The sequence below is a fragment of the Eutrigla gurnardus genome, assembly GCF_963514095.1.
Source record: "Eutrigla gurnardus genome assembly, chromosome: 17".
Lineage (NCBI taxonomy): Eukaryota > Metazoa > Chordata > Actinopteri > Perciformes > Triglidae > Eutrigla > Eutrigla gurnardus.
Window position 1 is genome coordinate 16,923,968 of NC_139928.1, and position 12,896 is coordinate 16,936,863.

The 12,896-nt window shown below is 44.6% G+C and overlaps 2 protein-coding genes across 3 annotated transcripts in view; both read right to left on the reverse strand.

Annotated features, from left to right (window-relative positions):
- Positions 1-6,894, reverse strand: part of samd12 (sterile alpha motif domain containing 12) — an 81,976-nt gene extending 75,082 nt beyond the window's left edge. Inside the window, exon 1 of one of the 2 annotated variants that reach the window (XM_084032764.1) lies at positions 6,749-6,894. In XM_084032764.1, the coding sequence (XP_083888890.1) occupies positions 6,749-6,761 (13 nt within the window). In that variant the 5' untranslated portion in view covers positions 6,762-6,894. Of the gene's footprint in view, positions 1-6,065; positions 6,214-6,748 lie in introns of those variants that run through there. The other variant, XM_084032763.1, reaches the window with a different exon arrangement.
- Positions 6,895-8,127: 1,233 nt separating this feature from the next.
- Positions 8,128-10,589, reverse strand: abrab (actin binding Rho activating protein b). The gene is made up of 2 exons (XM_084031872.1): positions 9,683-10,589; positions 8,128-9,460 (listed from the first exon to the last, which is right to left on the reverse strand). The coding sequence occupies exons 1-2, from the start codon at positions 10,420-10,422 to the stop codon at positions 8,977-8,979; spliced, it is 1,224 nt and encodes a 407-aa protein (XP_083887998.1). The 5' UTR covers positions 10,423-10,589; the 3' UTR covers positions 8,128-8,976.
- Positions 10,590-12,896: the final 2,307 nt, after the last annotated feature.

Genomic DNA, 12,896 nt, shown 5'->3' on the forward strand with positions numbered 1-12,896 from the left:
CCAGGCACAAAGCTTTACGCATGCTCCGCTTCAAAGGCAGACAGTAAAAAGGCGACGCAAATAGATTGTCTTTATTTAGAGCCGAGTAACGTCCATAAATATTTGATAAGAGACACAAACTTCCTCCATTGGGCGACTATGGCAGGCGAAGTGGAAAGTTTCTCCGGGACAGTATGTTATACATCTTCTTTAACTGCAACGACAGACTCATTTTCACAATGGCATGTTCTTTAATGGCTCACTTAGGTGACGCATGTTTTTTGGTTTCCCAAAGGCAGCACTGCGTGCCAAAGTACAGCACTCATATAGTCACAAAATAATGTGTCTTTCTATGTCCCCATATGAAAAGTCCGTCTTCATACCATTTTCCAAATGGTTCTTAAAGTCGAGATGCAATGAAAAATGTTAACACTATTAGACCACATCCCCAGTCATACTGTGCATATTTCAAAAATCTATGTATTCATGTTTTTGTAAGAAAATCCAGTCGTTTCTTTCTGTTCAAACACAATGTCCCTCTTGTAACAACACAACAGGGGAATACAACTAAACGTCTGTTACACTACTTTAATAATACAATACTGATACTGGCAATATACGAGTATAAAAGAGAAATTTCACTTTACATAATCTGCTCATATTAGGCCGATTTGCTCTCATTTAAGTACTTCTTAATAAACTCCACTCCTTTTTACTCCCTTTTTTTGTGGCATCTCTCCAATTCTTGGGCATATGCCAGATTTGTGCTGCTCTTAGTGTTTAGGGGACGTTACCTGTGCTAATAATAAATGCCTCCAATAACGATAATCACGAGGGATTCATCGTTCACACCTGGGCAAAAGCAGATTTGGAAAGGTTGAGAAGAAATGAGGAGTCAGCCCTCATTTCCCTGCCAGATCGTGTAGTCAGCTTTAGCAGAGCAGCCGTCTTGTTCCTGCATCGCTTGTTATGACCTTTTGCCCGTCTTTGCCCTTTTTGTTCTGGCTGCCTGTCTGCTGTTGAAGCCCATTTTTGTTTTGGACACAGTAAACTCTGCTTTCGACGTCCGAGTCATGCATTTGAATCCTCAGTGTCTCAGAAAGACACTATTACTTCACCTTCTTCTATTTGTGAATACGCTCAGTTTTCTTTTTTTTGGTAGTTAAGAGTTAAACTAAACATCCCTGAATGTTTGCTGAAATAGAACATGTTCTTGCTTTAATACAAAAAACGCACTGTTTGACCTCCTGCCCCTCCCTCCCAAAAAACCCAGTCTTTGTGCAAGGCGGAACTTGGTATTATGCTGTTGATGATTAAGTGTTGCCTTAATTCTTTTGATCCGTGTAGTTTGTTTGAGGGCGTGCCAAGCGAGCGGCTGTGCGGATATTATGCAAATGTACTCAATGACATCACCACTTTACTGAAGAAAAGGCAAGACTTCCATTGAGTTGCGTTTGAAGCAGAGTTTCTGTGTGGGATTGTAACTCCCTTTGGACAAAGACTTCAGGCTTTGCAACTCTGGAGATTCTCTACAAAAAAAAGCTATAGAACACTCAAGGAAAGGGAAAAGGCAGAATAGAGCCTCTTTAATCTGCTCTGAGCCCATTGTACCACCTCATATTGCTTTTTTATTGATTAAATTCATGGCGTAATTATTAGCTCTGCTGCCATTATTACCTTCCATCCAGCTGTTTTCAGACCGTTTCACTCCAAAGTCTCCCTCCGACACCAGCGTATACATTTACTCATTACTGCACCAAACGATGTCCAACCATTCAACCCTGCAGTCCCGCTTCATAATGACCGTCTTCACCTGACATTGACTCCCACCCGGCGACACACAGGCCTGCCTCACACTTCAATCAACCCCCCCCCCCCAGGACAGAAACCCGGAGAGCCTCGTGGTCATCAGGGGACCGGAGCTGACTCGCCGCCAAGCTTCTGCTCGCCGACGCGCCGGGGTGCCAAACGCTGCAGAACATCTCAACAGAAAAGCACAAAGGTCGACGTTTGTGAAGGAGAAGAGAGGCGCCCGCAAAAAAAAGAAAGAAAAGGGGGCTGGCTTGTTCTTTATGGCGAAGTGATCGATGAGCGACTGGAAAATGCAGCGATATTTATCTCATCCCCTGGGTTTAATTTGCCTCGTACGTCATGAAAGTCGATAAAGATAATGCGTAGGGAAGATTTTGTTCTGTTCCGTTCGGTCAGCCAGGTTAACGTTGCGGTGCTGAATCCAGGTTTGCTGCTGCGGATGATTTGCATAAAACAAAAAAAAACAAAAAAAAAGCAACACAACACTCCTCTCATCATTTTGCCTTCACTCCTCTGCATATTCATCAGAAATGTGCACCTTGTCCCTCTTTGATCGCTGTGTGTGTCAATCAGTGTGTGTCAGTGTGCGATAATGTTGATTAAGCCGTAGCGTCCCGAGGCTGCAGGTGACACTTAAAGTCGCCGTGCAGGTGTGACATAAATGTGAAAATAAGTATAATTTGCTGCTTCTAAATTGAGTTCTCCACTGGGCTGTAGTCTGAGGTTATGTGAGCTAAAAAAACTGTTTTATTAGGAATGTAGTTCTACAAGAGCTTTTCCAGAACCTGTACCAGCAGCAGCACCGATGGGAGAGAAGTGTAATGCGTAAACTCCTGACGTTCGTTAGACAGATTCCCTCCAGGTACGAGGTAAGGGAATGACGTGAGAAATGCTGACATTACTACACTCTGAACTCCCCCTCCTCTCCTCTATTCTTATTTTCTATTTGTATTTTCTGCTTAGCTCTCATTTTAAATTCCAGGCAGCAGCACTTGCAGCGCGGCACATCAAAGATGGTTGTAGTAGTTCCACCCAAGGGATGATTACACAACACCTTGCTCCTATGACACCGGCTACATCTCCCGTCATCTTAATCCCCCCCCCATCGCCGTAGCAACTCCTGACGAGCCCGACTAAGATGTAATCCTGTTCCACCGACTCAAACGAACATGTTTATTCGGTTAATTCTATTCCTGGGTCCAGATCCCGGGGACGGATTTGAAATGAGTCTTCTGAATGGATGCACAGGCATGCAGAGCAGGGCAGGACACGGAGAGGAGGATAGGGATGAAGAGGCTCGGGCCCGGGGGTTCAACGCGGACCGCCATGGAGTCCGGTTCTTGGCTCCTTTCTATGCATCTACATGCAGAAACACATGATTGGTCACATGTTTGTATGAAAGCTCGCGCTTCATTACAGCCTTAAGGTCATGTGGCCTTTTTACAGCCAGCCTGGTATGACATAAGCATGATGTAAGCATGAATTCAGACTGAAAAGAACCCTTCATGGGGGTAGCCAAGACCACAACCACAAGAGTACTGATCAGCAGAGACCGATCTGGTTTAATATTTAATGCAAGTGAAAAATTGAAGAGGACCTATTGTGCTTTTATGCTTTTCTTTAAAGTGTGTAATATCGTTTTTTTGTGGATCCACAAGCCGGCGTCGAGTATGAGGTGAAACCGCAGTCATGAAGAAATCCGTCTCAAAGAGAGCACGCCATTTACTGTCCTACATGATGCAACAACCTGTCTCACACCTCACGCAGGTGTGAGAAGTGTGTCAGGAGCCACACAACACATTCTTCAAAAGATGCTCAGAGAGGCAATGAACAGATTACTGCAGTCTGACCTATAAGCAGCTATTATGCTCTTTAACACCCTTTTAAAGCCGATTAAACGGTTCTTTAGTGTGTAAATTGAATCATTTGAGCCGGACTGAAAGCGTCCTCCAAAGTAACGCTCACATGAAAGTGCGAGCTTATTGTCTTCTCATGTGTTATAAATTCTTAAAGACTTGACCTATATTCTCTCGTCTTAGACGGCTTGGCGGAGCACTGGAACAGAAAACAGTGACTCTGCAGAGCCGTTGTGATTACTCTCACACGTCACATCTCAAATGATAAGTGATGGTGCTGCTTTGTCCCATCCACAGGGAGAGCTTTCCTTATACACCCAGAGAAAGCACATTTAATTAGAGCCAAAGATACGGGGCTTTTTAGCTAAATGTGGCAAATTTAGAAATAGAGGTCAGTATGCAAATCAATTAGTAGAACTTTTTAATCAATCATTCAAACTATAGAATAAACTTTTTTTTAAGAAGATTTCACAACCCGAGCTGGTTAATTCTAATGTTCCTGACATTAGTCCTCGGCCCCTCTAAGGGTCTAAAAATGAATATTAGGGGAATTAAATAAATAAATAGAAATAAAAGAATTCTGCTTCATAGATATCTATTCTTTTTTTTCTTTATATTGTCTTTGTTTTTAAATAAATAACCTTTTTTACTTCTTTGGGCCTCAAACATTAAATGAAACCATCTGAGAAGTTTCATGTCAAATCTGAATCTGATGAGTACTCACAAACACAGTGGTGTCAGAAATACTAACTGAAGTACAAGTACCTCAAAGCTTTATTTAAGTACAGTGGTGCCACCCCTGCATTGAACTCCTCGTTCCTCTCCTCATCATCACCGTCAAGGAGAAGTTTTGTATTTCAGGGCTGTGCGGGATGATGCGGCCGCTCTGGTAAAATCTGATCCGACCTTGTGTTCAGGAGTGCAGTTTTTCTCCATCATTCGGGCGGACACATTCCCCCCACTCCGAGGACAGGAGGGGGACACGACTCCCATAACTCACCTCCCTCAATGACACAAGTCGGAGACTCACGATTGAATGCGCCGAGTTTGTCCTACAGCTCCTTGAACCGCCGGAGTCGCAAATTGTGTTGACGCTGCATGTCAAGCTTTGCGTTCACGTTTCCGCGGCAACGACTAAAAGAAGCAGAGCTTTGGATCGTCGTCACCTCCTGTCAAAATTACGTTGCATTCCACCACCTCGGTTCTCTTTAAGTCATAGTTGTGGGATTATTCTGTATGTGAAATAGTGAAATGAAAATGATGGAAGTTGCATCATCATTTTTTGAAACCTCCCCGGGGTTTGTGGAGAGAGGATAAAGTACGTTTCTCAAAGAGATAAAATAAAATACGAACCCATCATCGTTACTCATCTGTGTATGAAAAAAAAGGGATGAAACTGGATAATGGATAAAGCATTCAGCTCTGGAACAAAGTGTGCATTTGCAGCGTCTGCCTGCTATGAAAGACGAATCTCAAGAGACGCATGAGTGAAGCTACACAGAGAGATATATGCTGCTGGAAGGATGCTATATGGCTGCATGCTCTCACACTGTAGATCACTAAAGATGCCGTTTCACGCTGTGAAACAGGTGGTTATATATTTTACACCTGCAGGTCAGCTGACGGCACCAGAAATATGATACAACATCAGAGGTGCACAATTGTTTTCTTGATTGGGGAAATGGGGGGGAACAGAGAAGCTGTTGTTCAGAGGAGGAGACCTCTTGTGATGCCTTCAGGTGCTCCTCGTGTAAAATGTTGATCAAGGGGTGCACAATTAGGGATGGGGCGCTATTTTAGACAAAAGACACTCAGAATAAATTAATCGTGGTAAATTTACATTTTCGGGATAATCAAGAGGGACTTGAAAAAGAAAATTAGAGTCTGAATTTTCTAAATACGGGGAGTCATGTAATAAAAAACACAATGTTGGAAGGAGAAATTATCATTTATGATTACCTTATTGAAGATGGTTTATTTGTTTTGCACTAAAAAAAGTTCTGTGATGCAATAAAAACAGTTATCTTAAAAAATGTGATTCCGGGATGTTCTACTGCCGTTTGAAGAGGATTCTGGGATAATATCATGTTATTTGGGCCAGATTAATGATGACATGGCATTTTCATACCATGCATATTCATAATAGTCCATTTTCTGTTCCTTCATGAGGGGAAACAAGAGGTCCTGCAGCACAATAACAACAAACACAGCATGATTACAGCGGATACATCTCAGACTATGTGCACAGCCTGTGATGGCTGTGTGAGATTAATAACCTGATCTGCAGGTGTGCCACGTCTCATACCGATCACACCTGCACGGACAAACACACGCACGCACATAAACACACACAAACTGGACTGGTAAACGCCTTTTCAAAAGGAGAGTCCGTCTCCCCCCCTTCCCTCTCCAACATACCTCTCATCGGATTCTGGATCCACAAGATGCCCCCGATAAGGTGAGGAGACTGGCCGAGCATCCCGAGTCACTTTTCTCACCTTGGAGGATTGTTCACCGACGAGACGCGGGCGACTTCCCCGGACCACCTGCTGCCAGACGTGCAGCCTCAACCGGACCGGGGATGTGGAACCGGCTTAGCGCGCGCACGAAATCACCAGGGGGGGGGGGGGTATTATCGAGAAGACAAAATCTCAAGGGGAGAAGAAAAAAAAAGAATAAAGAGTCCCCGGTGTTTATCTCAGAAGCACTGCGGAGTGGACAACCGGAGTGCACGACACGCCCGGAGAAGATTCCGCCAAGGAAAAGAACCGGACGCTCCTCGGTTCGCAGACCTGTTAACCAGCGACGGCTCGCACGCGCACACGCACGCACGGCAACAATGTGAACAGAGAAAGAGGTGTGCGTCTAACCATCACAGTGAGAGGATAAGAAGCCCCCGGACGGTGCTCGTAATGCGGAGGGGACACATCAGCCAATCACGGGCTCTCACAGGTGACCCGGCTGTGTCTGGTTTGAGGCGCGCGCGGACGGCACCACAGCCGCCGCCGCCGCCGCCACAGCGCTAATTACAGCCGCCGACTCGCGTCTCCGACACGGACACACAGATGTAAAGAAACACCGGAAGCAGCGCTTCCCCTTACCTTGGACGGCCATGACGCTACTCCACGGGTCTGGGCATCGCTCGCGAGGGGAGCGGGGCGCGAGACGTAGAAGTCAACGCTCTCTCATTGCACCTTGTTGTTCGGCGTGTTGTCACTTTGCTGCGGGCGAGCCGGAGGAGCGCCCAGCTGCTGCCCGCGCCGCAAAGGATCCTGGGAAGTGTAGGCTCAGCGCTTCCTGGGAAATGAGCGAGCTCCGTCATTTTTTTTTTTTTTTTTGTGCACGTGCCCGAGGCTAATTGAGAAATAATAAAGCATAGAAATGTCAGCAGGAGAGAGATGGGAAGACTATAATACTTTACTGATGTGAAAGTAATGTTATTCTGAGGACATCTGAGTTATGTAAAAGTACATTGACTTGTGTAATGTACTCGTAGGGGAGAGTGGGGTAAGATGAGACACTTTTTACTCATGTGTTTCTGCAGGCAAGAGAACATTTAGACTCCCTTAACTCTGAATTAGGGATGTCTCCTATGAACTGAAAATATAAGAATGCATCTATAACAAATGGCCTTAAAAATATGACTTCAGGATTAAAAAAAAAAAAAAAGTTCCTTTTCCACTATTAAATGTGTGCACATGTCAACGTATAGGCTACAGCCTTGTGTCCAAACCAACAATAAAGTCATTTTCTAGAGAGGGCACACACCTATCTTCCTCAGCGTGGCCTCACTTACACGATCCAGAAAAAATAATAATAATAAAAATGAAATAAATCAGACTGACAATTAAGCCTGCGTCTGTGGAAGGTAACAAGATTCATCTCTAAAGCTTTAACTCATTAAGACGTGTTCCGTCCTTCATCACTTGGTTGGCTGCTGCTCTTTTTGTGCCCATGAGGCAGAGTGTCAAGCCATTAAACCTGTCCATCACACTTTTCTGTCTGTAAACATTCTTCACTGTGTGACGCTGCCGACGAGTGAGTGTACACATGAGCTTTGCCAAAAACTAATTCCACACACCCTAGTAGTCAATTAGTCATGACATTAAAGTGAAAGAACAAACATGGAGGAAGCACCTGGAGCAGCTCTTCATCACTACTCAGGGAGACATGAAGCAAGTCTGATTGTTTCTCATTCCTGATCCCCTGGATTGATGATAATGCAGGTGAAAGTATGAGGAAGTGTGTTCTTCAGGTGTGTTGGTATGTACGACACAACATGTTCAGCCTGTCTGAGAGGTTTGTGTGTGTGTGTGTGTGTGTGTGTGTGCGTGTGTGTGCGTGTTTTCTTCTTGTCATAATGAGTTTTTGAAAAGAGAAATGTCATGAGTCATAAGTTCCAGCATACTAAAAATAGAGCCGAAAACAAAGGGGTGGAAATGAATAGGAATTATATTTTTATGAATAAATGGCAATCGTAAAATGAGTGTGATTATCTGCGTTAAAGTCGAGGAAGTCGGTTTAACAACCAAATGACCTCCTCTGGCTCTGTGCAGAGCTGAAATTACAGATTTATTGATGGATGGATTGATTTTACAATGTTGAAATTAGTTGGTACTAGCTGATGTAGGCAGCATCAGATTTTGTTTTCCAGGAAGAAGATATTGGATTTTGATTAAAATAGACTTTTGTTTTTGTAATTTTTTCAACATGTATTGTTAAATAGGGGCATAATATGACTGGGATGTGCTCTGAAAGGGTTAAAAGGGCATTTTCCTTTCTTCTATTTGGATATTTCCATATCATGGACAAGAAAAGGAAAGTTTCCTTTTCCCCAGACAATCAAAGCCACCATTACAGGCCCGTTGGACAAGGCGAAGTGCCGTGGTCGGCTCTGTTCCTCTGCATTGTGCCCCGTATAGCAAAATGACTGCTGAGCTGCAGGTATTCAGGCAATGAAACCCAATCCGTGCTTGAATTACTGTGCTGCACTACGCTGCAGAGCTGCTGGTTGTTTGGTACATTAACACGTAGGCTGTGAGAATCTCATTAACATAAGCCATTAAGAAAGTGCAAACGAGACGCAGGAGAATCGACTCTGGATGGAAACTTAAGCAGCCGAAAGCTAGGACTTCAAAAAGTGCGGATTTCTAAAAACGTATATAAAATATCAAGTATCTACCAAAATAGCAGCAAAATGCTTCTTTGGTTAATCTGATTCCACACCGTCTCCATATTCCTTTGATATTGTTCTGCAAGTGTCCAATTTGTATCAAGTTTGATTTTGAATCCTCCTCTTAGTCAAACAACGATGACCCGGGTGTTGACCTCACACCAGCAGAGTAATGACAACTCCATCGTCCTGGCCTTGCCACAGCATCTCCCCTTCAAACGCCACCTTCCCGTGTTTCCTGGCTCTCATCAGAATCCCCACCACCTTGTCGGAGATGCGGACGTATCTGTCAAACAGCTGTCCGAACGTGATGCGTGTCTTTCCGTCCACGTCCGGGTCGGCCATAGTCCTGATCACGTAACACATGTCGGCTATCTCGCGGTGGATGTGTTGCTCGGCGCGCTTGGCCCTCTCCGCAGTCTTGGTGCCTTCCTTGGGGCGTCCGTAGCCGTCTTCGCCCTTCTGGAGGCGGAGGGACATGGAGTAATCGTGGTCGAAGTACTCACTGAAGGGGTTCAGTTTCTGGTTGACCGTGTGCTCGGAGGCCCAGCTCTGCCAGCGGCTCTTCAGGTTCCCCACAGCGCTGTAATGCTTGGAGAGGGCGTTGCGCTTGTTGGCATCCCCAGCTTCCTTTCTGTGGCTGGGAGAAGAGTTAGATTATGGAAATACATAACTATTGACTCACATGCACAGAGCAGTATAGCAATATTAATGGATTTCAGGAAAGATCACATTTCTGTTTTATCCGACCTTTTCGAATTAGAGTCTATATGTGGCTTTTTAAGCATTTTTAAAACCCGTTCTGTTCAAAAACGACTTTTTCTCTTTACTAGAAAAACAAAATGAACCACGTGAAACTCACATTGGGACGGGCGGTCTTTTAATCCTCACTGCTGACTCAGAGTCTCCTTCCTTTAAAGAGACTGTCCCATGTGTTTGAGCATCCTCTACGTCCAGCCTCTCCTCCAGGTCTCCACCGTCGTCTTCATCACCACCATCTCTTGGACCTCCTTCCTCTTTTCCAAGCTTCTGCTCTTTCTCCACCTGCTTCCAGCTTTTGGTCAAGGATGACACCATGTTGGAGCATTTCCTGCGGCGTGTAGGTGAGCTCCTTGCCTTCAGAAGCCTGTCGACCTCCTCGCCCATCGGCAGGGCCTCCTTCTGGATCTTCTCCGTCAGCAGCCCGATGCCGACACTTCTCTCCCCGACCCCGCTGGTCACCGTCTTCACCACTTGCTTCACCTTAATACGAGCCGGTGGCTCGGCTGAGGTCGCGACCTCCTCAGTCTCGGATGCATCTTTGTGAGGCGTTAATGCCTCCCGAGTCCCTCCAGAAGCGACGACGTGGTTCCGAGAAGCTTCTGTTGGTTGGATCTGAGCGGGACGAGGCTTTTTTGGGACCCACGTCTTCGCGGGTGTCTCCGTTGGTCCTCCCAGAGAAGCTGGAGCCCAGCCGCTCGGTTCACTGGCCTGCTTCTTCTCGTTCTCCGTCACCCACTGCTGCCAGCTGCCCGCCAGGCTGCACACCATGGCCACGGTGCGGAGCTTCTTGATGTTCTTCAGGGTGGATGCTTTCCTTTGGCCGGTCTGCTTGTCAGACATGATTATGAGTATTAATGTGTCAGTTTAGGCACATCTAATCCCGCTAAGTGAACAGCTGATTAGCATGAACATATCCATCGCCTCCTTTTGCTTCCTGTAACTCTTTCTCCCCTCTGCTGCTTCCTTCCCTGACGCTGGCAGCTATGGCTCTAAAACGGGGTGAGCAGAACCCCTAACATGACGGTGGAAAGTATTCAAGTCATCCCAGCCGATCAGCTTTCCCTGACGCGGGTCGACCCTACGCACACAGTTTGTAACTAGAGAGGTAAGCAGGGCGTGGACCACAGGGGGGGTAATCTTCTTTAAGTGCACAGATGCAAAGGAGAATCACTTAATCACAGTAAAACCTTATTAAAGGAGCAAAATATGACATGTGATTGTGAAGAAATGGTGGATTACCTCACTTTTAACTTCATAGCTCTGCAAGATATTAAAACTCATATGCAGTATATGAGCTCTTCTGCACATTATTAAAACACCCCACATTTAGATGAATTCCTATACTGGGAGACAATGAACTGATGGCACTGAAAGCTGTAAATCCCAGTGGTGAAGAGGTGGAGGTGTTCATACAATTTACATAAAGTGAGCCTAAAAAAATAACAGAACGTCCCTCTAATTTGCATTTTATATCCATTTGGGTAGTTTAACCTGTAACAATGCATCATATTTTTTATGCTCGTCATGTGTCCATATTTTGGAATATAAATATGGCTGTCAGATAAATGCAGTGCAGAAAGAAGCCTAAAATCCAAATACTCAAGAGAAGTAAAAGACAATACTTGAGTAAATTAACTTGTAAGTTACTAGTCCTTTGTGTTGCTAGTTTTGCAGTTATGACACATTTTCACAGGGGGAAGGGAGGTAGAAGCTTAAATGATGACCATTAGCAGAGAGGTATGAAAAAAAAGCAAAAGACACACAGAACAAATTTGCTACGTCGTCGAGTATAAAGTGTGACGTTGCTACACAACCGATTAATAATATGTTATGGATGACATTGAGAGCACCGAGGGGGAATGTTTGACGGCTGAGAACACAAATAGAATAAAGTTTGTTTAGTATAAAAAAAATTAAAACAAACTTTCTACTTGATGACATCACAAACATTGATTAAATCTTACTGGAAAAAAGCATATAAGAATTTTTTTGCCCCACTATTTCCGCTAAAAAAGAACACTGTTGTAGCTATAATCAGAATCTATAAGACAAGGCCGAGACATAAACAGAGTATCACAGATACAAGGAGACACTTAATCGGAGGTGGGAAGAGAAACAAGGAGCTTCTGAAAGAACATGAGACCTGGACGAGACGACCATCTCCTGCTTACAAATGAAGGGCTTTAATCTTGCAGGAGAGCAGAGAGCAGCACGCATCCCGATATCAGCGACAACAACAGACACGCTACGCTTTGCTCAGCAGAGCCGGGGCGGGGGTGTTTACTGCCGTTTTAAGAGCTGCGTTTTATGCGAACATACACGTTGTCGTTTTATGTGTGTTTGCAGAGGAGGGTGATTTATAAATAGAAGTTGGCTCAGGGACGAGGAGCTGCAGCTGTTGGCAGTCCGTCACGGAGAGTGGAAGTGACTCAGGATGTTTCTTCAGACCAAGTCAACGTGGTGATCTGCTCCGAGAGGAGGGTTGGTGCTCCTCCACAAGGACAAACAGGCTCACTGCGGTTCCAGGGATGACAAGAATACCTGGATGGAACTGCTTCTTGAAACTGATTTTAAGTGAAACACAAGTATGTAATTTAAACAGAAATACAGCACTACTGACAGTCACATCAAGGTCAATTAAGGTCACACAGTCCATCTATCTCATCCAAGACAGCCCTCAAACCCTGTTTCCTTTGTAGAGCACCACATGGAGCTTTTTCCTAAATGTAGCTGGATACCACCTCCGAGGCCGTTTTTACATTATATATGACAGCAGATCCACAGGGACCTGGATCAGTTCTGATGGAAGGGGAAGCAAGTTTGTACCATTTCTCAGCAAAAGGAGAAACATTCATCCTTAATAATAATAATAATAAGATTTGATTTTGTCTTTCCACCCTTTGTCTTGTAGAACAGACGTACAGTTTGACAGACAGTCAGGTTTCATTATAGAGAGCTTTTAAACATGAAGTCTACATGTGAGGGTGTCAGTCTACCAGTAGAGGGCGCTGTGATTTCATTGTTGAAGCTCTGTGAGGCTCCACGAGGACAGAGAGGTCTGTTCAGCTCACTAGTTCAGGTTTCTATTTAAAAAAAAAAACATGTGCACCTTACTAATGATTCAGCAACCACTCACACTGTTTATTGAATAAGATCACAGTTATGTTTACAGTTTAGCAGACTATATTAAAAAATAACTTTTATCCCACTATCTCAGCCTGTTTGATTTATTTGGCTGCCTTTGAAAATTAGACTTTGTCGATTGAAAAATGGAGGACTTATGAGATCCACTTTCTGATACAAGTCGTTCAATC